The sequence below is a fragment of the Semicossyphus pulcher genome, unplaced genomic scaffold (genome assembly GCF_022749685.1).
Source record: "Semicossyphus pulcher isolate SPU_LCO1_2020_fin unplaced genomic scaffold, fSemPul1.0.p SCAF_17, whole genome shotgun sequence".
Classification (NCBI taxonomy): domain Eukaryota; kingdom Metazoa; phylum Chordata; class Actinopteri; order Labriformes; family Labridae; genus Semicossyphus; species Semicossyphus pulcher.
Genome location: NW_027211681.1, coordinates 13,835,695 through 13,861,329, shown reverse-complemented (window position 1 = coordinate 13,861,329; position 25,635 = coordinate 13,835,695). Strand labels below are relative to the sequence as shown.

The following is a 25,635-nucleotide window of genomic DNA, read 5'->3' as shown; positions in this document are numbered from 1 at the left end:
AACAGAAGACGAAGAGCTGGTCCCCCGAAACGGCTCTTCATCGCTTGTTTGGAGGTGTTTCAGGTTTAGGACGAGTGATTACTAATCTCGAAGTTCTCAGTTTTGTTCTATTTGGCGGCACCTATGGCGATAAATAAAGATAATTGTGGGCGCGTACGTCCCAGATAACCAGATGTCCACGGTTGGTTCTGGTTGTAACTCTTGATCGCTGACGGTCACTTTCCTTTTCAGACTGTTTGCTTCATCTGAGCGTCGAGTTTGTTTCTTCTTCTTTGGATTTTCACTTCTTGTTGAAGTTGTATCTGTAGTCATCGATCTTTTCTGTGTTTGTTCAGCCATAGTAGATTACTGTTTACTCGCAACACTTGCAGAGACCGGAAAAGCAGCCTCTTAGCTCCGCCTACCCTCTCTGACAGACCAACCACTGCTGGCTGATGGAAAACGCGTCACTAACTGGGAGCCGCTTGGGATTTTTTTCCATGAAAGTCGCCACAGACACCCAGTCTGTAATAATACTATATACTGCAAATGCAAAGGCTTCCATCAGTGGGCCATAGACTCAGTCACCTTTGTGTTACCTCATTCAGCGATAGATAGAGACTTAACAGACATTTATTTACATGAAAATCTTTGAGATTGTTACTTTAAGAAGAAAGAATAATCAGCAAAGAGGTGATGAAGGCCAAGAGGAAGAACGAGCTGCTCCCCCTCCTCGTCCAGCATCAAGTCAGACGCTGTAAAGTCACACTGAAATTACCCATGATGCACCAAATTCAGGTAAAGAACCTGATTTTAAGTCTTAGTTTGATGCAAAATTTTCACCTGAGCTAAAGGTAGCAAACAATGGAAATGAAAGTGTTGCTGTTTATTTAAATGTGAAAGTATAAAAAAATATGTCCCTAAAATGAATAAATAATCGTGATCTCAATATGGATCAAAACATTTTGGCCATAATCATGCAGCCCTGTTACACACATTTAGAAGGAGAAACATGTTGCATGTGTTGCACAGACAATTACTTAAGCTCCATATCATCACTAAAAATACCCCATGAAAAAGGAACATATGAAGGGTAGTTACCGAGAAGCATTCAGAGAACCAGCGAAGCTTCTTGGCTCTGATGTCTAAACTCAGTTTATCCAACTCCTGCTTGATGTCTCGAGACACTTTACCGCAGAGCAGCGGCGGAGCACCGGGAACCATCGCCTTGTCTGCAGAGAAACACGACCAGCAGGATCAGATCAGGTTTGTTTTTACCTTTAAATAAAACAGAGAAACGGGAGTCCGGCCTCACCTGTGTTTCCGATGATCTTTTCCCACGGCTGGTCGGTGACGATGTTCAGCAGCAGCGGAGAGATGAGCGGCGTGACAGACCACAGCCTCACTGTGCTGTCTCTGCTGCAGCTGGCCATGGTGAACGGACGGCTCTGATGGCACGTTAAACCTACAGACACACACAGGTAAGGTAAACGCATGGAGAATATCGACGTCTGCAACCGGGTGTATCAAAAATGTTATTAACTTTATTTCATGTAACAGTTTTTATTTAATTTTTAAAAACCTCGTTCATCAGATAATGTACTGGACCGCCACCATTTATCTGCAGTATTAAAGGGGAATTTCAGTGTTTTTAAGTAAGTTTTGGTGCGTAAATGACGTCAACTCGTAGGTTCTTAACGTTTTTCTTGAGTAGATGGCTTCCGTCTGCAGCTGTGGAAGGAGCCGTAATCCCTGCAGGAAAATGCACCACATCAAAGTCAACCACTTGTTTTTGTTTTTGACAAACTCTGATCAAACTGTAAGTATCTGACAATATTATTCAGCAGATTCATACAGAGAGAGACCTTTTCTATTGAAGAGTACTGTGCTCTTTCAGAACTAAAAGCAGCCTTTATACAGCCCTATTCAAAGCCACCAAACTCCATTGACAGAAACAGTGATTTTACCTCAAAGAACACAGGAGTTGCTGGTCTACCTCTACCTGGATCGAATTGTTTGTTTGTGTTGTTGTGGTACATAAACAATGTTTTGGATCTGAAATAACCAAGTAAAAAAAAGAATAACACAAACGATCTAACCGATTGAGGCCGCTGCAGACCAGCAACGCCTGTGTTCTCCGAGGTTAAATTAGTGTTTTTGGTCAGTGGGGTTTGGTGGCATTGAGGAGACTGATGTAACGTATGTTTTTGGTCAGATGAAGCTTCTTTCCGTAACAAAAATGTCTGTTTATGTAGGGATCTTTTCTGTCAGGGCTTCAGACTCTTAGAAAAACAATCAGAGCCACAGAACAAGTTTAGTGGTATCAAGCACATTTGCCCCCTTAGGATTGTGATGCATTCTGTCATGAGTCATTCTAGTTTAGTTATGTTGTTGATTTGTATTTTGGTGTTTAGATATTATTTCCTGTTTTCCTTTGTCACGTTGTCTCTTCTTGTCTCGAGTTCTTGTTGTTTAGTTTAGTATATAGTGTTCCTGTCTTGGTTTAGTCTGGTTTAGTTGTGCATTTCTTGTAGAGAATTTCCTGTTTTACTTTGTAGTCCTGCGTTTGGTTTCTAGTGTTTCCTGTTTTATTTTGTAGTTCTTGCCCCTTGTATGTCATGTCTTGTTTTACTTCCTTCCTTTGTTCTGTTTCCCTCCTTTTAGATTGTGTGCCCTGCCCTCATTGTGTTCACCTGTGTTAATTAGTCTCACCTGTCCCTGATTACCCTGTGTGTATTTAGTCTCTGTGTTCCTACCCTTCTGTGCCAGTTCATTGTCGTCCATCCTCTGGAGTTTAGTCTACGTCCGTGACCTGTACTTTGTTCCTTGTGTTTCTACCCTGGATATTCCTCGTGTTCCCTTGGATTACCTGTTCCCTGGTTTTGTTGTACGTTTTTTGCTCTGCCTTTGGTTTTCCTTTTTTGTCTTTTGTTGGATTTTAGATTTTGTTTTTTTACATTTTTTGCCTTTTGTTTATTAAATCATATCAAAGTCTGCATCTGGGTCCTCAACCTTCTTGTTTAAAACCTAAACCGTGACACATTCATTACAGTACAGCTGCCAGCTGAAGAACTCTACTGGAGGAATTCTGAACTTTTTGTACCCATTAGTTATCCACACACCAGAACATGTAATAAAAAAAGTGCCCATGTTAAAATACCAGAAGTCCCCTTTAATACTCAGGCTGATGTTCTTGTGGTTCTGTCGTACCGTAGACATCAGCTCCGTGATCGTAGACTGTATCTAAACACGTGCCGTCTCTCGTGTCCCACACTCTGATTGTATAATCCCAAGAACCTGCAACACAAATGTTCAGAATTCAAATACAACACTCTGACAGAATAGTGATATCATAAAACTAATCACACTGTTGTATCCCCTGACCTCATACGTCACTGAGCAAACAACCGTACACAATAGCTTTGAAAACATGAGAGGAACACATGACACAACGTTACCTGACTTTAAGTTTTTATTATTTTATCCATCTGAGATCGATCAATAAGTGTACACAATCTGTCACTGTTTTAAAGCTTGTAAAAGGTGTCGGTCATTTCGTAATGATGGATCGTTTTGAAACGCTACGTCATTAATTACATCCTTCTTGCAAATGCAGTAAATATTTAAATTTTGTGACTTAATAAAACAGACTGCTGATGAAGACAGTCAACGAAGCAGACAGAGAGATGATGATGTAATCCAGGAAATATTTGTCGGCTGAAGCATCTCATTTGCCAGCTTTTGTCAGTGTCCAGCTGTTCTCTCATGGTGCCTTCTGTTGCCTTTCAATGTGTTGTTTTAAACAGTAAACACATAAATTAAACGCTGCACATGAGGCTCAGAATGTTTCCCTTTAACTGTCAGTTTAAATGTGACTTTAGACATTTTGTTCTCAGCTTGGTGTGCAGGGCTGTGTGTTAGCGAGGATCGGATGATACAATGCTTATCATGATACAGGAGATTAGGGCTCAACATAGTATAGCCACATATTGTGAGACCTTGAGCAAGGTGATATATTGCTTGTTTTATAAATCTTATTTTAGGGAAGTTTTGTATCATTTACTTTTTATGCAATCAGAAAAGTGGGAACTGCAAAAAACGTTGGCCTACATGTAACTCCTTAAATAAACCTAGAATGTGTCAGGGAGATTGTACAACAGGAAAAACAAGTTGCTGAAGTTGTTGTAGTTTCCTACAGACACCACTGGATGTCACTATGGGGCCATATTTCACTGAGGGTGTATGTAGGAGTCATAATCATTTAAATCTTTTACTACGTCTTACATTCCCAGCTACATTTTATAAGGAATTTTAAATGGAGGATATAAGTTAAAGTACTGAACCAAACAATGTCGACTCTGTCAAAGTGTGTTCCTGCTTGCCTCCGCTAATCCACTGGGACATGTTGCAGAAAACCTTTAGTGAGATTACCTGAAATCAGAAGGTAAGGAACCTCTGTGTTCCACATCAGGCCTCTGACTGGAGCTGTGTGCCCACTCAGCACGTTGATGCAGGCGTCCTGTGTGTAGTCCCAGATACGGACGGTGCTGCAGAAAAACACGCACACGCACACGCACGAGCACACACACACACACACACACACACACACACACTTTCATTTGATTTCCTACAGTACAGGTTGTGACTGTGGACTTTGAGTTTAACATGATAAATGACAGTTTTATGTTTTATTATAAAATTGCAGCGCTGTTCTAACTTGGTGTAAATAAACAGTTTAACAGCATCCACAATAATGCAGGTACTGACTGCGTTGTAATCAAAATGTTGTCCCTTTGGATCAATTAATAAAGTGATAGCAGGTTCTAATCTTGTGCTTTGAAATTGGTGGTGGGGGCACACTTTAAAACCAAGGATAGAAATTAAATAATTGTAACACAAAATAAGACATCCTCAAAAATACTCTGAACAGAAGAAACATTATCATACAATAGAAAAAATAATAATAAAGGATAAGGAACCAGTGTTCGGGGTAACACGTTACAAAGTAATCCGTTGGAGTACTCTGATTACTTATAACGCGTTAGTTCTGCAAGTCAAGTAATCTGTTATTTAGTGACTTTTTCATGAATAGTAATCTGTTACTGGAAAATAAATGCTGCATTTTACAGAAAATCTCTGAAGCTCTGTTTCTCTCCTCCTTCTCGGCAGGTAGCTGCGTACCAGCAGAAGGTAAACACAGCTGTGTCAGTGCGCATGTGTAGCTAGCTAATTCAGCTAGCAAGGTGTCAGAGAGGACAGCGTTTACTTTGTGTAAATATTCACATTATTCTGAATGTTTGGGTGAAAGGGACGAGAACAACATGACGGTGAAATGTAAGCTGTGTCTGGAGGAGAAGTGCTCGTCAGCTGTGAAGAGCTCGACTTCAAACGTGAAGAAGCATCTGCAGCTAAACACAGCTCCACAACACTGGTGGGACTAAAAGCCTGTGTTGTATTGTTGTCATGGAAACAGCTGTGCCTAATACTGTATCCCTCCTCCCAGTTCACTGTCAGACTGTTAGCAGAATAAAGAGCTGTAAAGGTTAACCTGCGTCTGTCAGTCCTGTTATCAGGCTGCAGAGTTACAGATTATGAGCCATAAACGAGGCTCTGCAACGACGGTAGAGTCGATACATTCAAAGGTGCACATACCCCAGGCTACATGCCGTCCTGACAATATAACACACATGTGTAACGAGTCGCAGAGGGGGTTTAATTTTTGGTGACACTAAAGTAAGCTAACATGTTACTTTTCTCAGGAGGTAACACAGTAACATAACGAGTTACTCTAAAAGTAACGTTACCTAACACTGTTTGGAACAGATAAAAATGTAGAGTTTCAATATCAACTCCACAAAACATCTTTATCAAAACTCCATCTGTATTTTTTTTGTCTGCATCCTCTGTATTGTGAAATTTACTGAACTTATAATTCAGCTCCACGTAGGGGTTAAAAAGGACACATCTATCAAATATTAGTGTTGGTATGTGCCAAACAATACCTATTATTAATTAATATTGTCCATTAAATGTCCATCTCATCCAGTGTGCATAGTCCCTGCTCTGTGTGTGGGTCGATGTGCGTGCACTCACCCATCATCTGATCCAGAACACAGTATTCCCTCTCTGAGCGGAGACCAGCGAACATGGAACACTTTGGCCAAGTGTCCGGTGAAGACCTTCAGAGGCTGATCGGAGCTGGTGGCCAGGTAATACACACGGACATTTTTATCCTCACAGCCTGTTGCTATCATGTCTCTGTGAAGAGAAACAGAGGGAGGTGAAAAATCTGTAGCCCTGTTTACAGCTACATACGGAGCCCCTCTGGTGACATCTGAGGATAACACGGACAGTTTATATATATATATATATATAGGTATATATATAAATTGTTTAATTTATATTAGGACTTAAAGTTCTGCCTTATTAAGGGCGTGGCCTCTTTGAGTGACAGGTGGGAGCTGCTAGCTGTCTGCTGGGCGTCTCCTCAGCTAATTCAGTCACTGAACTCTCGGCTGTGTTTGTGTTATTGGAGCCTTTTGAAAATTTCTTTAGCCTTTCATGTAGATTGTATAATTTTGATTATGTGCTACCAAAAAAACCCTCTCTAGCTCCGCCCTCTTCTCCAAATATGGTCACTTCTAGCTAAAATAAAACACGACAGCCAAAATTTAAGACTTTGACTTGCAAACTGTAGTTCGCATACCAATGGGTGAAATCACGGTGGCTACAGCCGCGTCTTGTTAAATGTCTATGACCTAAACATCTCTGCAGACGAGGTGGGAACCTGTCTGATTTAGCATTCACAGTATTTTTGTACTTCATGCACTCACTGCAGCTGTTCATTTGATGTATTTGGACACTCCTCACGCTTTGTTGTTGGTTATCTATCACTGCATTCCCTTTCAACTCTCGGCTCACACCTATGCTTAACCCCATCCTTTCTCACAAACAAAAATTGTTACGGCTTTACAAAAGGAGGCGAGTGTCTGGTGGCAGCAGGATTGAGGTCTTACTTGTTGTTCTGGCTCCAGTCACATCCAAACACGGCAGCAGGGTGTTTGTACTTGTGGAGGATTTTCCCATCAATGGTCCGGATGATACTGTCGTCAAAACAATGTCCATATAAGACTCTTTTTAAAGGACACGTGTTGTCTTTTTTTCATTACAGAATGAATTCTTCTCAGGATAGAGGCCTACCAGGGAAGATGAGGACTCACCAGAATCCGTCTCCACTGCACGTTGCGATCCTCTTAGAGTCCTTATGGCTCCATGATATACAGAAGATACCATTCTTACCGTGCTGGAGGGAGACAGAGAGGACATACCATCATTCCGGCCATAATCTCTACGTTTGCTTGAGTCAGATATTTCACTAATGCTGGGCTCAAGTCTACAAGAATTTTAAAAATCTGAATCGATTTGTAGTTTGTCTGTTTTTCAGCAAGAACTGCAGGTGAGAATTTGTCAGTATAAACATCCATCAACATTAGCCTTTGGGCTCCAATGTTTACCTTTGCTTTGATTAGAGGCTCCTTGTAACTTATTGGCTCCTGCCTTTGATTATGCGACGTGACACATTACATACTTTAGTAGACAGCTTCAGTTTTAAAGTCATTTGTCAGTGAAAGTCAAAGTTACCTCATTGAAGCGAGTGATGATCTTTCCTTTCCTGACGTCCCAGATGAACGCTCCGTTACGAGACGTCGCCCCTGCAATGCAGTTCAGGTCTCCTGCGGAACACAGACAGAAAGGTCAACAGCTTTTCTTTTATAACACATTTACTGAGATTTCCTGCAGGGATAAATACATTTGTGATTCAGATTTTTAGAGCCACTTTGGGAGGTTCTAGATGAAGCTCTTGGAATGTTAAAGTGTTATTGGTAGAAACCCCTGGGTGGGTTCTTGTTAACGACTATGGAAGGTGGAAAGGTTCTGGAGAGAATCGCAGGAGAGGGTTCTGGGTAAAACCATTACACCATTTAAGGGTTCTCAGTTGTATCCCCTAGTTGGGTTCTAAATTAAACCTTTGCAATATAAAGGGGTTCATAGTAAACCCCCTGGGTGGGTTCTTTTTAACAACCAGGTGTAAGTGTTTCGGAGAGAACCGCAGGAGAGGGTTCTTCATGGAACCATTACTCCATTTAAGGGTTCTCAGTTGTATTCCCTAGTTGGGTTCTAAATGAAAACTTTTCAATATGCAAGGGTTCTTGGTAGAACCCTCTTTGTGGGTTCTTGTTAACAACTATAGAAGGTGTTAGGGTTCTGGAAAGAACCAGAGGATAGGGTTCTTCATGGAACCATTACTCCATATAAGGGTTCTCAGTAGTATCCCCTAGTTGGGTTCTAAATGTAAACTTTTCTATATGAAAGGATTCTTAGGAGAACCCACTGGTTCTGTTTAACAACCGTAGAAGGTGGAAGGTTCTGGAGAGAACCGCAAGAAAAGGTTCCGGGTGAAACCATTAAACCATAGAAGGGTTCTCAGCAGTACCCAAAAGATGGGTTCTAGATTAAATCCTTGTTATATGAAAAAAAATTCTTTTTTTATTAGCAACAGAGAGAGTTCCTGGAGAGATCCCCAAAGAGGGTTCTTAGCTTTTTTAAAAGGTTCCAGCAGGAACCAAAAAGAGTTCCCCCTTCATGGTTCTAGTTAGTACCTTTATTTCTAAGAGTGTGTGTGCATGTGCTTGCTTGTGTGCAGAAGTGTGGAGGTAGAGTAGATCTACCTGGAGCCCAGGACAGCGAGTAGACCACGCCCTCGTTGCCGGGGGAGGTGTAAACTGCCGTCAGTGTGTTTGTGTCCCAGATTTTGATGGTTCCATCAAAACTAGCGGTGGCCAGCAGGTTGGGATCGTCAGGCTTAAACTTACAGTCAAAGATCGTCTCCACGTGCCCCTGGAGAGAACATTTACAGACAGTAAGTCATGTGTGAACATGTGGAGGCTGCTGACTCTACAAAGAATGTAACAGGATACCAGGTCTCGTAGGAAGTCCCACTTCTTGGCCCCCATGTCATAGAGTCCCACCCCTCCATCCATGAAACAGCACACAGCTTGGCCCGGAGGCAGAGAGAAGGACCGGTTCTGTGACAGGGTTGGGGGAGGAACGGCCTCACTGGTGGAACTGGTGTGCTGACTTTTACTGGGAGAACAGGAACTCTGAGCTGTAGAGAGAAAGGGGGACAAAATATGTGCTTTGTTCTTCAGTGTCAGTGTTTAAATGGTCACTCTTTACCAAAACAGCAAAAAAAAAACAGAGCTACAGTTCCTCAGGTTAATGTCCAACGGACCAGTCAAGTTGTAGTTTACATCCATCTGTTTTTCCCACAGAAAGACTGAGTGTTTAGAGGTTACTTTGTCCCCTATCACCCTAAACCTGACCTCTGAGTCCATCTGGGCTTCAGTGGGTGTTGCACAGAAATCAGAAAACAGAAATCAGTTGCACAGAGTTTTCCTTTTGCACCAAGCTGCAATAAAGTACTTTAAATGTTTCACTTAATTTGCTTCACTATCACACGTCCTGCGATGTGACTTTTGCACACGCGCACATCGCGTTTGCGATGGAGGTTTCAGCCCAATACTCAACTGTCCTGCCAAACAGAGTCGCTTTACTAGAGTTGCATCTGTGCCATCAAATGCTCAACTCACCTCTTATGAAGTAGCTTACAGAGTTACTTCATGTAAAAAGCTGCACACTACAGCTGAGGAATTAATACGACCCTCAGTGGTTTCACCTGTGATTGATGAAGCAACAGTCAGCAAACTTAAGGCTGTTCCTCAGTCAACAGCAGCATTGCGAGGTGCATTTATGACATGTCAAAAGATATGGAGGAGCAGCACATGTCTGACAGCGTGTGTCAGTGTATATACGGGGGAGACATATTTGTAAATTGGAAATGCCAGAGAACATCTCTATCTCTCTGTGTGGTTCCCTGCAGAGCATGTGATTGTCAATAGATCATTCTGAAGACAGTAGAACAACCAGGTATGTGACGTTTGTAGAGATCGTCAACTAATCCATCGCAGATCGCTTCATTCTCTCAGACAGATTAAAAAAAGGTAAAATTACCCAGTTAGTATGATTCCCTTCAGGCATTGCTGAGATATGATGTTCATGAGTATCGGACAGACACCAGGTCACAGTGACCTTTGACCCTCAGAAGCTAATAGGATCATCGTTGAGTCCAAGTGTACAATTTGAAGATAATCCCTCCAGCTGTTCCTGAGACATCATGTTCACAAAAATGGGACATGAATAATGGGCAGAGAAGTGTTCTTCTGGGATATTACGACGTCACAGTGACATTGACCTTTGACCTTTTGCAAATGTAATCACTACAGCTGTGAGACATTTGTGTGAAGTTGTGTCATAATTAAGGTTGAGTTGTAGGCTGAAACATTTTTTAAGAGATCACAGTGACCTTTGACCTTTGACAACCCAACTCTAATTAGTTTATCCTTTAACCTAATTGGACATTGGTGCCCATCTTTAAAATATTCCCTCAACAGACGGACAACATTAAAAAAAACATTGGTCGGCATGAGGCATAAAAACATTTGGTTATCTTCTCAACCTCTTCTGTGATCTAATGACTAACACACACACACATACACACACACACACACACACACACACACACACACACACACAGCTGTCTTAGTGATGCACTAATCTGAACATACGAGGAAATCTTTTACCTTTCTTGGCTAGAGGGGAGTTGAGGACATGTAAAGCATGAAATCCCGTCTTTTTCAGTTTAAAACTGTCCAAAGGAGTCGAGCGAGACACGTTCCAGACCCTCAACACTCCGACCTGTGAGTCTGAAAGGGATACAAAGGATATTCAATCAATCAATAGATTCATCAAATTCATTTCTAAAGCACATTTAAAACATCTGCAACCAACAACTCACAAGGAATCAATAAAAAGGTGAAAAGCAAAACACAGAAGCACAAACACAGGACACACTGTCGACTCAGGACAAAGGGAACACTGACATATACCCCTTGACCCAGGCAGACCTGCTTGTAGATGCCGATTGTCTCTTTTCCCATTGTCAGTGAAGTATACTCCTTTCAGTCTCCTTTCTGCTGTGTCACAAACGTGCTGGCGACAGGGTAAGTAACCAGTGAAGATGTTACGGTGGTAAGGTCTTTATTGTATCTATTACTCATTCAGTCTGTTTATCAAACTCAGCGCTGACAAATTTGGAACGATGTTGCTCGGACGGAGACGAGCGTAATCTGTAGCTGACATGACGAGGAGTCGCAGGCGTTACAGACGGAGCATAGCATCGCGCCGGAAAGGGGGCGGAGATTAGCGTGTCGACACAGGTTTTGTGTTCCCATCAATGCCGATCGGAGCCGAGGCGATAATTACCCGGGTCTGAATGCAGAGTCATTTGACCCGGGTCTGAATGCAGAGTCATTTGACCCGGGTCTGAATGCAGATTGTAACCTTTCCCATTAAGCATGAAAACGGGTGTTAGCGGGTTTTTTACCAGTGAGAAAGCGGCTTTACCGTATAAAAATAAGTATAGAGCTGAGGAGTCGACAGAGGGGGTTGATCTGATCAAAGAGCCTTGATTGTGAAAGTGAGTCACCTCTAAGTTTAAGTTTAGAGTGAGGGACAAAGGAAGACCCTGTCAGACCATCTGAGGGGCCTGGAGGTGTAAGGGTTTAGGAGGTCTGTGATATAAGAAGGCGCCTGGCCATTCAGGGCTTTAAAAACAAACAGCATAACCTTAACACCGGAATAAACGCACAATAATATGCTATTTCCGATCTGGTTATATATTTGTATATTCTTCAAAGATAATGAAATATCAGCAAGATCAGACTCCATCCCGAATTCCCCCCTGGGGATCAATAAAGGATTAAATTAAGACACACACTGGGGGCCTGGTTCAAATAAGACAAAAAGACTTTCTTATTCTCAAAGCACACGCAGAGGGCACCCCAGATGCACCCAAAACAGAGCAAACAGAGCAAACAGCGTCTCTGTGCTCAAGTGCTTTATGCGCATATTTAAACAAATCTTTTGGGGCAAATTTGTCTAATTTTATGCAAATGATCCTCGTGGCAAAAAGTGTCTAATTCACAAACAGCAGCGCTAACAGCACCGCTCAGTTAGAGTGAAAATATTACCGCCTGCAGAGAGCTGGTGGGAACTGCAGCACAGTATTATAAGAGCTGTCACGCTCTGAGCTTCCACTGATCATGACGACAATTTCACCTTTTGTGTGATCAAATAATGTATTTGTCTGTAAATATTATTTTGTCATTGTTATAATCAGGAGATCAATCAGTCCGAGGGTGTGCGAGGCCCAATCCCGGTACACTTTGCCCACGTGTGGAGATGATCCGGAGCCGTTACGCAGGATGGAAATTATTATATCTGGACGAGCTGCTGTTGTGGGATCGCTCAAGAAATGAAGCTGCACTACAGAGTGTGAAACTAGTAAAACACCTGTCAAGTCTGGACTTTCCAATGAACTTTGCATTTGCAAAAGATACAAACAAACTGTGTTATGTCAGCATCTATGACAAATCCAAAACCATGCTTTCCCTTTGTATGAACATCTGTGTCACACACTGGGTCTTTTCTGATTAGGGCCTGCAGAATGGTTTAACCACATTTGTTTGTATCACTCACTATATGCCCCTGCCTGAAAATGTGGTGATGCCAGTTGCCAGATCTGCAATCCTTATTACGTTACAGATTACTTTACTGAAATCTTATGCAGACAAAATCATTATAAGCATCCCGTATCCTCTCTGTAAACATCTCTGTTAACTAAGTTCCCTTTTGTCCAGTGCAAAGTAAGTCCTAAAGGGTACTGAGAACCAGTGAACCAGTGTTTTGGTCCCTCTGAATAGCTGCTAAATTTTAATGATTCTATATGTCCATAAACCTGTCCTCTCATAATGCATGGCTGCTATAAATATGAACTTAATCTATTATCGCAGAGCCCTGTAATATTAACAGGATTATTCTGGTTTGAAGAAGCCAAATGTACTCATTAATATTCCAGTTAAGAGTGCATCTATACGTAGACAGATGGCACTGAGGCAGCAGCATGTCCCACGTACCAGCTGCTTGGTATGAGGGCGGTTTAAAGGCAAGGTCTAAACACATGGAGGCAGAGGGGAACCCAGGTCATAGACACGTCCTAAATACACACACACACACACACACACACACACACACACACACACACACAGACACACACACACACACACACACACACACACACACACACACACACACACACATACTTTACCTCCAGTGATAAACATGCCGGGTGCAGAGGGGACCCAGGCCAGACACTGAACTGATGCAGCAGCTGAGGGGAAGCAGAAGGACGTGATACAAGCCAAGGCCTCGCTGTCCACCAGCCTGATGCCGTTATGGAGGTTCGACACTGCGACAGAGAGAATGAGTCACTGGCAATAATCGAACTGTTAAATAAAAATGCTGCTTTATTGTTTAAGTCTGTTGTTAATCATTTTTTCCTACCTAGTAAATAGTCGGCTGATAAAAGGTCCCATTCCAGCGCGCTGACGGGGTCCTCTTCATCCGTCCCCTCTAATGACTCGGGACGCAACACGTGCTTTTGGCTTTTACTCCCTGAATGAGAGAAGCATGGTGGATTAATGAAATGTTTCTGATTATGGAACCTGAAGAGTAGAGAAGGGGACATAATGTTTAATCTTTGGTTGTGCAGATTCTAGGGATATGATGCATTTAAAGACACAGAAAGAACTGACATCATAATAAGCAAAAATATTGGGCGCTGGTACTATTTTCTATTGCAGAATTCTAAGCAATAAATACAAGACAAAAATAATAGTGTGTAACTGTGTAAACTCTTGTTCTTGAACTATTATGATAATGTGTTAATAAGTTTGGTTTTGGCGGACTCAGACACCCTAAACAGCAGCACTGACATTCAGAGCCAACTAACTAACTTCACTGGATCCTTACCGATTAATAAGCTTAAATATTGATCATATAGAGTATGTTGTCTGTGCTGTCCTGAGCAACATTCAGCGCACAGGGCTGTCACACACAGAAAATCAATGAGAACGCACCCCTTAAGAAAACATCCACACTGGAGGTTTGTGTCAGAACTGCAAACAAGAAGTCAGAAACACAAACAAACCAAGAAGCCAACAGTGAGAGCAAAAGTCTGGTCAGAGTTAATAAGTAAAGGAAACTATAAACAACGTTGGAGATGTTGGAATATGTGAGAATGGTTTTAATTTAAAGGAAAACTTCAAACCCATTTCTTTTGTCTGGATTGTAGGTCGGGTTTCAAAACATTGTAATTTATGGTTTTATTGTTTTTACCTATTTTGTGTATTTACAAAGTCTTATTCATTCTTTTTGTTTTTATTATTTGTATTGCTTGTATTATCTGTATTATTTTGAACAACTATTCATCTTTTATTCCTGTTTTCACTGTTCTTTGATGTGCAGAAGCCCTGATTGTAATTACACAAACATACCTGGCTGAAAAATGGACAAACTCCCGTCCGTGTGTCCAAACACCAGTTTGCCCTTCTTGGTGGGATGCCATCTGAAGAGGCAGATATCAGACAGGAAGGAGTGGGCTTCTTTGTGCACGGTGACCCCGGGGTCAGTACCTCCATAGACCCAGATGTAGAGCGGCCCACGCTGGGAAACAAAGGCCACTCCGTCTGCTGAGTTCCAGCACCAGCTCACTGACGTAGGGACGCCTGGTAAAGAAGAGAAGAAGCACACAGATACAATATTAGAGCAGATGACAAAGCAGTAACCTAACCTTTGACCTCCGGCGTGCCACTAAAACCTGAAGTAGATTATCCGTCCACCTTTAGTGTTGTCCAGCCGAGCTACAGCCTTTTGTTCTGCTACGTTCCACACGATGAGCAGGTTATCAGCTGACGCCGACGCAAACAGGTCCGGGTTGTCAGGACACCAGCTGATGGCTGTTATGGTCTTCTTGTGCTCTGACATGATGGAGCGCAGCTTGAACTCATTGTACTGCTGGTCCAACTACAACAAGAGGCAGAATGGAGGACAAGAAACAACTGAGATTCTGTCATTTATTGGTTAAATGTGAATCTAAATAAATACAATTAACTCTTGTAAACAGTTATTAGAATATTGACAGAATATTCAGGAGATTAAGACATTACTTTATTCATTTTAAGATTATTTTTGGGGCATTTTTGCCTTTATTTATGGGAAAGCTGAAGAGAGACAGGAAATATGGGGAGAGGGATGACATGTAGCTAAGGGCTAAGGGCCATCCAGTTTCGTTGGACAGTACTTGTGTGCTGCAATGGCAGTAAAGGTCTATCGATCTATCTCTTTGGTTTCAAGTACCCAAAAAACTGGGATTTGGGGTTTTTGCCTATGGATACACTGTAATAAAATGGTGTTTTTGTCAATGGAGTCTGGTGGCTTTGGAGAGAGTGATGTAAGTTTTTCTGGATTCAAAAATCTCCACACAGATCCTTTCTGTGAGGAATCAGAGGCTTCAAGAGGCAAAAACAAGCACTCTGAGTGGTCGTACTTTTTCATTGGAAGCATTTGCCTCCAGCATGACGTCTGCATGACGGCTGCAGGAAGCAATCCTAAAAATAGGGCCCAGGTTTAAAACAGAGGAACTCCCCTTTAAGATTTGAGTTGATTACAGTTACATGACAGAGGTTCAGTACGTGCACATAATGTCATCTTTGATGTCACCACACAAATACACACACGCATGTAGTTCACCTGGTAGATGTATATCGCCAATGTGGCGCAGTAGGCAAAGCGGTCTCCACTAGCAGCACACACGTCTTTGTTCCAGGGCTGACAGCCTGCTGCCAGCAAGCCCACCTGCTTCACTTTGGCCATCCTCACCTACGGACACACATGCAGATACGTTTAGTATCTTATTCAACTAAATACAAACTCAAAAAAGTGCATCGGGAAAAAGTTGCAAGCCCTCGCTTAAGGTGGCTATGACTTTGTTGACGAGTGTATGCACATCAGATTAAATAAGAAAATTCAGATTTTTGTAAATAATTTATTAAACAATGTATTCCTAATAATCCCAATATCTCTGAGCACAATGATGCCAACAGTGTCTAAAGATCATTTATCAGCTGAGACACTATCGGCTGTATTGCATTGCTTTGTCATACGTTGTGTTGTGTTGTGTTGTGTTGTGTTGTGTTGTGTTGCAGGCCAGCGCCACACCAACCAAATGATTCCACATTAAGTCAACATGGACTGAATTTCTGTGTCTATAACAACCAGAGTGACACTGACAACAGATACTACACAGAGCCACAGGTTGAAGAGGATAAGATGATTAAAGAGAAAGAGACATGTAGAGAGGATTGAATTAATCTCTGCTGTGATTGGTTCAGACTGCTGCTTATCTACTGACTGAATACAGTCACTGGCGGTCTGTCTGATTGGTGGTCATGTAATTATTGGCTACACGTCCTTAAACCACAGCTCTTTAAAAGAACTAAATGTTTTTGTCTTTTTGTACTCTTTTGTGATGGTCTTTCATTATCTTCATTATTTACCATACATTTCTAACCCATGATGTAAATTAAACCATCATTTTTGCAATGTTGGTGGTTAGGTACTTTTTTACAGAGTCTATGCTTCAGGAAAATCTAAGTCCGATCTCTCAAGTTCTCCTTTGTTGGTCTAAAGTTTGTTCTTTCTTAGTTTTGGAGGATTTTACTGTTTCCATGTCCTTGTCACCTTCTCCGTGGCTGTCAAACGCAATACGTTAAATGCTTTTGTCTTTGCTATTGAATGATTATTACCCTAAATATATACCAATTTCAAGGGTCTCTTTAAATCAAATTACACCTTAGGGGTTCACAACCTCTCCACAATATGGTTTTAAAACTGGACACACAAAAAAGGTATGTTTGCTTCTTGTTCCCCATAACCTCTCCAGAAAGAAGCCCCTGCTAACATTTCTCATGAATACACGGCGTAATAAAGTGCTGCATGCGCACTTTCCAGACATAATCCCTCTTGCATCTTAAATGTGATGTTTTAAAGACATTTCAACTTGAATTTAAACCATTTTAAACCAAAAGAACATAAAAGGATCTTTGGCTGTCAAAGCACTTTGTAGACTCTTGTTTTTAAAGGTGCTATATAAATAAAGTTATTATTATTATCATTATCTTCAGTTAAAATGACTGATATTGCTTTTTATCTGCAAAGAAAGTCTTCACTGCTCTTAGAACTGATATAAGCTGGCAGAGATGAGGACTTGAGACTTGGTGACTTGGACTCGAGTCGACTCAAGTCACTGTTTTGATGACTTGCAACTTGACTTGACAAAAAGAAAATTACTTGAGACTTGACTTGGACTTGCATGTTAATGACTTGAGACTTGACTTGAGGCATGATGACTCAGATGACTTGCGTGTGTTCATAAGTTTGAATGTTAGCTGTTAAATATAAAATGATAAAATTCATGATTGGACGACTCAAAAAGCTCCCCAGTATGTGATTGTCATGATTGGATGGCTGGCTGTCAGTCCATCTCCTCGCTATGGCAACACGCAACATCAAAGCCCCCAAACAGAAGCCTCATCAGTCGTACTCGTTACTACTCAATACGGTCTCAGAGCAGACCATCATCATGGCTGCGTCTGTGCCAAGATAACACAGATACAATTCACTGTCATACTTTTTGAACAGGTTATATAAACTGGCCAATAATATCATTTTAGACGGGCTGCTAACACCTTGTCTTTTCTCAAGAAAAAATGACTCGAGACTTGCTTGAGACTTGAGCAAAGATGACTTGGTCACAACACTCTTAACTAGTTAACTCCTACCCACTCAGAGAGGTGCTAGCCCATAAATGTCCAAGAAGAACTGTGACCTGTTTGCTGTATTGTATATATTTCTTGGTTCCATTTCATTATTTGGACCATTAATAGTAAAAAGGGGCTAAATTAGAGATTATCTCTGAAGGGCTGGTTCCCCCAAATCACAGAGCAGATAAAGACCTGAAAGGGAAAACAGCGTAGCGGGGATTTTTATTTTTATCAAAGGTAATCTTCAAAAAACAGTCGACCAGTTAGCCTGTAACCTCCTCCTGTAAGATGCAAATTGGCTGATTTGCATGTAAATATCTCGCCGACCCTTTTCTTTTGATAGATAATGGTGCTAAAGAGTAATGACGTCCAGTTGTCACATTAATGACTGCACAGCACTTTGATGGAGGAACGCGTTATGCTACAAGTGAACCTTTCTAAGGCATCACATATCAGAAAGTTAATGTCTTTGAAACGAGATGTTTTCCTTCTTTAAATGTTTATTGTTTTTTCTGGCAGGTCTCAGAGTTAGTTTTCTTCCTCTGCTGTGCAGCAAACTGGTGCCAAAAAGACGTCTTACACAGGAGTGGCAACACCTGCATTAACAATTAACACTGACTGTTCCTATTTAAGGAGCTTTTAAGCACCAACAGCTCTTGATTGGAGGCTTAAGGGCTGCAACACGCAACAACCAGGTTAAATAAGTTATTCTAACTTTAGTTTACATTAAATTATATCTTTGTTATATTGTGTTTTGTTATCAGTTTTTGCTGTTCCTCTTGTTTATGGTTTGTGATCCCAATGAACAGAATGTTAAAATAGAAATGGTTATTTTAATTGAATTCATAAATCTTTTAAGCACACTGGACAGCAGCGACCTTCACCCCTGCTGTGAAGGACGTACATGCCAGCTGGCAGTTATTGGTCCTCCCGGTGTTTTTGTTTGATATTTCTCACATTTAACAATATTGTCTGCAAAAAACAAAACATTATTCCCTCTCTAACTTCCTGATTTTAAAGGAAACAAGTAAATATGCAGAAAATGTTCGTTGTTTCACAGGAATTTTGAAGGTCGAATGTAATCACTTTGGTCCAGATATTTAAAAATAAAATAAAGTATTAGCTGGATTGCCAAGACAAACAGATATTCATGGTTCCCAGAGGATGAATCCTATGATTCTTGTGATCCCATGGCTTTTCTTCTTGTGCTACCATAAGGTTTCCATTTGTGTTTTTAGTGAAATTATTGGATTAATTGTTATGAAATTTGATAAAATCATTAAAGCAGCTGCAAAATTAATGATGTCCAAATCAACCTAGCTGTCTGTAGCAACTCATTTTATCATGCCAACCCTGAAGAAGTTGGTAATCAGTCCATATTATCAGAGTGCGATCGATATATCAGACCGATAACACTGAGATATTGATTTCTGCTGTAATGTTTGTTTTTTTCTTTTCCAAACATTTAATGCAGAAAACAAATGCTTGGGTTGATTTAAAAATCGTTTAATCACGTAGTTTATCCAACAGAGCGTGCTCAGACTCCATAGTTTACAATCCTCTCAGCACCGTCTGCAGCACACGATGCAGCAGAGCATCACAGCTGAGACTAGAATTGCACTAGTATTCGTTTTATTCACATTGTCATCATCAGTGCACAATCCATAGAGAACCGTGATTTTCATTCCAGCTTCAAAATGTAAGATATTGGGGACTATGTTGGTCATCTTTAGATTTCTGATTAAAATAGTTTTCATGTTGGCCTAAAAAAAGTATCAGTTAGGATAGAAACATCATACAAAACATCAGAACACAAACTGAAATCATAACCTTGACTGAGTACCGTCTCTAAAGACTTTACCTTCCAAATATTAGTGATGAAATTTATGTTGATAACAATTATCAAACTCTTTTACATTTTTACTCCATGTATAGCCCATAAATCAAAAACAACCAGTAAGTCTGCAGTTTGCTTGTGTGTGAAGTTCACCTCTGATTACACGGCCACTTCCACTGCACAGCAATGTTTGAGCTGCCAGTAAAGAAAGTGAATGTCTCTTAAAAAAGCCCACCAAAAATATTAAGTTGGACAGAGGGGCAGGAAAGCAACGGTACGACTGAGGCAGGAAAGCAACGGTACGACTGAACATGCGTTACCCAACAAAGATGAAGAATCTATTGACAAAAATAGTCATAAAATCACGTCAATTATTTAGACTTTACTAGCTGACATTTTGTATCTGCTGGAAAGACACAGATTTTTAAGCTAAAACAGCTACATTAATTGTTTTTAACAAATTCAATGAAAAACTGCTTTAATCTGTGTTTATTCAGTGGTTTTAAATATTTTTACTTCAGAAAAAGATTACACTCAAAATGTTTTATAAACAACTTTAGCGCACGGTAATTAATGGTCTGGTTTCTTCATTATAGCGATACTCCTGAAATTGGCAGCATTATCAAAAGTATATATTGAAATAAATATCCACATTGTTCAATATGTGAAATTATCATGTTTTTCGCCACATTGTCCAGCGCTAATAAAGACTTCATTAATGCTACTTATTATAAAGCCCTTCCTTTTCAGCCTGCACATGTCAACATGGCTGCTGTGACTGAAGAAGGTCTATTAGAGCTAAAGATGTTCCCTGGAGACCAATCAAGGCTGCTCATCTTTTAAAGGGGACTCTACCATCGACTACACCATAAACACATAACATGCAGACAATTAAAGGCATGAGGCTATTTTTACACCATGTGGTTGTCTCACACTCAGATTAGAGAGTAAGGGTCAGGTAAATGTCTCTCCGCTGAGCACAGTTTGAGTGATTTTGATGAAGTTGTTTTCTAATGTAGCGAACACAAAATGTGAAATTTGGCTTAAAGCTGACACTTATGTTACACGTCTCAGTCGCATAACAGTTGTTTTACCTGCGTTTCATTGATTTACCTTTTTAACCTCACAAGCAACGAGTGTTTTTCACATGCAAATCACCAAACCATCCTCACTTGGTGCCCTGCTAATACAACAAAAGGGTGAATGAAAAGGTGATCCTATGACGTGTTTCTTACATATGTTGACATAATTGTAGTTACGCCAGTTGCACATGTAAATTGTGGGAGGGGAATAAATGACAAACAAATAGGCTAACATTTCTTAAACAGAGCAGACATATTATTTGTTTACATCATAAAAGAAATGTCTCTTCAGAGAGTTGTAATTCTTTAATTATATTTTAGCCATATTATTTAGTAGTGCGTTATTTTTGTTAGACAACTAGGATAGTTATTATTGACATATCCCACTTTTCATTCATCAATATGACCACTTATTTCACAGTATGAAAGACAAATAATTTTACATATTGATCCATGCATATCAGGAATTTTGCGATCAATACACATACAGTATGTAATAACGGTTGATATTATGAGCCATCTCGCGCCCTTGGATCCTCGAATGGGGCCCTTATGGTCGTTCCAAAGTCGAGGCTCAAATCTAAAGGTGACCGTACTTTTGCCATCAGGGCCCCTCGACTTTGGAACGACCTGCCTGAGGAGATGAGGCGTGCAGAGTCAGTGACTTCTTTTAAATCACTTCTTAAAACTCACTTTTACAGATTTGCTTTTATGTGATGTCACCTTTTTAAATGCATTTTAATCCAATCTGTTCCTTTTCTTACTGTCCTTCACTGCTTTTATTCTTTTTTAATTCTTTCTTTACTCATTTTACTGATTCAAATCTTTTTATCTCTTTTCCTCTGAAGTGATGTCGTCTTTTTATCGTATTTTTATAACCTTTTATGGTCTTTTATTGCTTTTATTTCTTTACCTCTTTCTCTGTATTGCTTACTGCATTAACTGCCTTTGTTTCTGTTTCATCACATTTATCCCTTTTATTTGCATTTACTCTTGTTGACCTTTCGTGTGTGCATTGAGTTCTTGCCTTTTGTTGAATTTTCTGGACTACTCTCTGTTTTGCCTCATTGTTGAATGTTCTGTAATCTGTTTTGTATTCTGTAATCTTCCTGAGTTCCTGCCCTGTCAAAACACTTTGTAAACATCTGTTTTTAAAGGTGCTATATAAATATAATAAATATATAAGTTATTATTACTATTATTACATTGTAATTTTAGGTTTTTATACCAAAAGTATATTATAAAATTGAAAATTAGAAGGCTTAGTATAATAATACTTTGGGTGGACACACATAGCAATCATAGGTCAAAACATCGCTTAATTTGACTTAATTGTAGAATCAGAGGTGGTACTAAATGAAGAGCCGTTTGGGGGATATAAAAGCCGGCTCTTTGATGAGCTGAGCCAAATGATGTGGCTCACTGCAAACAGACGGAATCCCCATCACTAGTATGCACTTAACACGGATATATTACAACAAATTCCTCGTATTATTAGGCATGATAATAGAGATAAAATAGCCCAAAATACAAGCTCACCTGAAGCACCGTTAAATCGATGTGCTAACCCTGTTTATAAGCTACTAACTAGCAAATTTCATCCCAAATTGCTGCCACAGCTCGCCGACCAGACGTTTTCTTTTTTGGCCGGCTCTTTGCTGCTATATTTCAGGCATATTTAAAAGGCAACAGGTTTCATCAGCTCAAACTAATCCGTGTGAAAACTGTCTGTTATTAAGACACTTAAACGTCGTAGTCACAATGAACACTCAGCGCAGGTTGGGGATATTAAAGGTGAATTAAGCAGGAGTTTGCACGTTTATTTTGTCTGCCATAGCTGTTGACTTACATTACACTGCTAGCATGCGGCTAACGTGTATGTGTCTGTGTGTTTGTGTGAGTGATTTCTTCCTACCGTTAGTTGTCAGCTGGCTCGTGCACAACGGACAGCTCCCAGGTACTGAAATGCTCCCTGCTCACCATCCTCCGCGTGAGAGAGGACGAACCGGAGGCTCTGATTGGCTCGTGGGAATGCTCGTTCTGGTCAGCGACTGGCTGTCCGGAGTGTCAGTTGGACGGTTTCTGTGTGAAGGCAGAGATGTGTGAGTCTCCTATGATGACTCCGTCCAGCATGATGTATGATTATATTAGAGAGATCCAGACAAGGTTCATTTCTCTGCGTCAAAAAGCTGTGTCTGGATCCTCGATTTTTAAGAATAAATTTAGTGATTTCAGGTTCAGTAACAAGCAAGAGTGGTAAAAATATTCTTTTAGTAACACTAGTTTGTAAAATACTGTGATAAAACTGTAAAAAAAAAAGCCATTAGTACCAAAATATATGCAACCCCATACAAATGTTGTATGGACACGTACGTTTCCAACTTATCTCCAAAGAATATTACTGCTGCAAAAACATTTTTTAAAACGTTTATTAGATTGGCTAAATTGTCCACCTCTCTTTCTGAGTACATTTGTCTTTAAATTGTTACTTAATAACACAGATTTACCTTGTCTGTTTTAGACACTATTTTGTTAACAATTGACAGTTACATAATTATTCAACTAGACAGGCTAATCATCTCCATGTTCCTTTGTATAAAACATATTTTGCTCAGTTGTCAGTCAAACATCGGGGAGTTATTTTGTGGAATGAAAATGCTCATTTAATCAAACCCTTTGTGTCACTGTCTATGTACAACAACAACAAAGACATTCTCTATTGTCAAAACATAATTTGGAACAGTAATGAACACTAAAGATATTGTTTGTTATCCCACTGTACTGCAACATTCCCTTGTTTCTTTCCATTTTTATTCTCTTTTTGTAAACTTCAATTCTGCACTTTTATATGTAGAAACTGACATTTAGGTTGGTTTGGTGGTTTGTATTACCTTTGTTCTGAAGGTGTTTTTTATATAAGCCATTTACCGGTTTCTACCACATCCATACATGCACATGTGCTCTGTATGTGTTTTATTCTTGTGTGAAACTAATAAACTAATGAGACACAACATGTTTACTTTTAGTCATATCTCGCAAGTGCTGTATTCTATCCTTCAATTCCAAAATCTGTCACTTTCTTACTAATAACTTCATATTATTGCTTTCTGTCTCTGTTTTAAATAGTACCTTTTAATATATACCAACGTTTGGTGGTTCTGGTCCCTGTCAAAACACACAATTCTACCTTTTTCAGGTGTCAAAATGTATTACGTTTATAAGTTTCATGTTTCCCTCTTGTCTCAATTAAAGTATCACAAACTGTCTGGGCACCAGGCTGCTGTCAATCATTTTGAAGGAGATGGACGAGTTTCAAACAACATGCAAATTTACTGTAGCTGTCCTAAAAAGTATAGTTTAAAGATAGTATAGTAAATATAGTTTTAAGAGGAAATAAGTACTAACATTTTGTGATGATGGTTCTTTCTAGTTTATTTCTTCTAGTTTATATCTTCCTCTTAGCTTCCTTAGTCCTTATTGTAAACATGTTTAACCAGAAAAACTTGGTGTATAATGAAATATTTTTGAGTCCTCTTTGTTTTTTCTGCAGTGCTGTCATAATAGTCTGTTTATCAAGCATTATCATATGAAGGGGAGTGATGTACTGAATATCATCACAGCTGCAGCTTGTGCTGTGATGATATTCAGTATAACATCATGACCTTGAGTGTGATATTGCTTTTAAACAACATTTATAGTCCTAGAAATAGCAGTAAAAAGTTCCCACTCACCCACGGGCAATTTAAAGTCACCGATTAACCTCACAAGCATGTTTTTGGACTGTGGGAGGAAGCCGGAGACCCTGGAGGGAACCCACGCATGCACAAGGAGACTCCGCACAGAAAGGCCCACCTTGAACCAGTGACCTTCTAGCTGTGAGGCAACAGCGCTAACCACTGCACCACCGGGCAGCCCCTCATGTTTTATCATTAAAGCTTATCAACAAAACTTGCTAAAACCATTGTAACTGTCAGACAAATGTAGTGCTGTAAAAATGCACCCTTTCCCTTATAAAGTGTAGTAGTACAACTCCTCAAGACTACACTTTTACTTAGGTCATTTTAAGTCTTTATCATTGTTATTCTGTATGATTTCATGACATGCTTTATTCATTGTATTTCATTTTTATTTTTGTCTAAACTGTTGTGGTTTTACTGTGTCTGCTTTAGCAATCCCCTGGGTAGGACGCCTGTTTACGAATCCATCCAGACGCATCCATAAGACCCCCGATGCCAACCTTGCACATTTGCAGTGTACAATGACCTGGCATACAGTACTTGACCTTTCAAAATAAGAGCTGCATTTACAATTCTGATATGAATCATCCTGTACCAGACACACGTGCGATCACCTTTTATGATATGAGATTTTGTCTTCTGTGAAGAAATTCTGTCAGTGACTTTGCTCCTTGGCCATCACAGTAGAAACTACAGGCTTCACCGGTAAGAGAAATACAACAAGGAGAGAAAGAGACTGTTAATATTTTCAAAAAGCAAGGTCATCAGTAAATGTAATTAATAGATGTCAGCAAGATTCTCATATAGAAGTCACACAAAGTTTCCCATTCATAAATTTGGGAGATGAGATGTCAACTGACGCATTTGTTCACACTTTGTACACGTCTAAGCCATTCAATTTTCATATGTTCTATTTTGCTTATTATATAAGGGTAGGGTAGACTAAACAGACTGGTGAAGAAGGCCAGCTCTGTCCTGGGTTGTCTTCTTGGCCCTGTGGAGGTGCTGGTTGACAGGAGATGGCCAAGCTTTCGTCTCTGATGGACAACACGTTCGAACCCTTGCAGGAGACACTAACAACACTGGGAGGCTTGTTAAGTGACAGGCTCCTTCATCCGCGGTGCTTTTCTTCCTGCCGTGGTCAGACTCTATAATTAACA

At 40.2% G+C, this 25,635-nt stretch overlaps 1 protein-coding gene across 1 annotated transcript in view; it reads right to left on the bottom strand.

Moving 5' to 3' along the window:
* Positions 1-22,723, bottom strand: part of wdr17 (WD repeat domain 17) — a 39,010-nt gene extending 16,287 nt beyond the window's left edge. The window contains exons 1-17 of the mRNA XM_069666669.1: positions 22,654-22,723; positions 15,748-15,876; positions 14,838-15,021; positions 14,493-14,723; positions 13,501-13,611; positions 13,265-13,405; positions 10,680-10,802; positions 8,958-9,145; positions 8,709-8,877; positions 7,621-7,712; positions 7,200-7,282; positions 6,996-7,082; positions 6,073-6,237; positions 4,411-4,526; positions 3,190-3,276; positions 1,295-1,444; positions 1,081-1,211 (exon numbers count right to left, since the gene is read on the bottom strand). Coding sequence (XP_069522770.1) covers positions 1,081-1,211; positions 1,295-1,444; positions 3,190-3,276; positions 4,411-4,526; positions 6,073-6,237; positions 6,996-7,082; positions 7,200-7,282; positions 7,621-7,712; positions 8,709-8,877; positions 8,958-9,145; positions 10,680-10,802; positions 13,265-13,405; positions 13,501-13,611; positions 14,493-14,723; positions 14,838-15,021; positions 15,748-15,870 — 2,181 coding nt within the window. The 5' untranslated portion in view covers positions 15,871-15,876; positions 22,654-22,723. The remainder of the gene's footprint in view (positions 1-1,080; positions 1,212-1,294; positions 1,445-3,189; positions 3,277-4,410; positions 4,527-6,072; positions 6,238-6,995; positions 7,083-7,199; positions 7,283-7,620; positions 7,713-8,708; positions 8,878-8,957; positions 9,146-10,679; positions 10,803-13,264; positions 13,406-13,500; positions 13,612-14,492; positions 14,724-14,837; positions 15,022-15,747; positions 15,877-22,653) is intronic.
* Between the last annotated feature and the right edge of the window lie 2,912 nt (positions 22,724-25,635).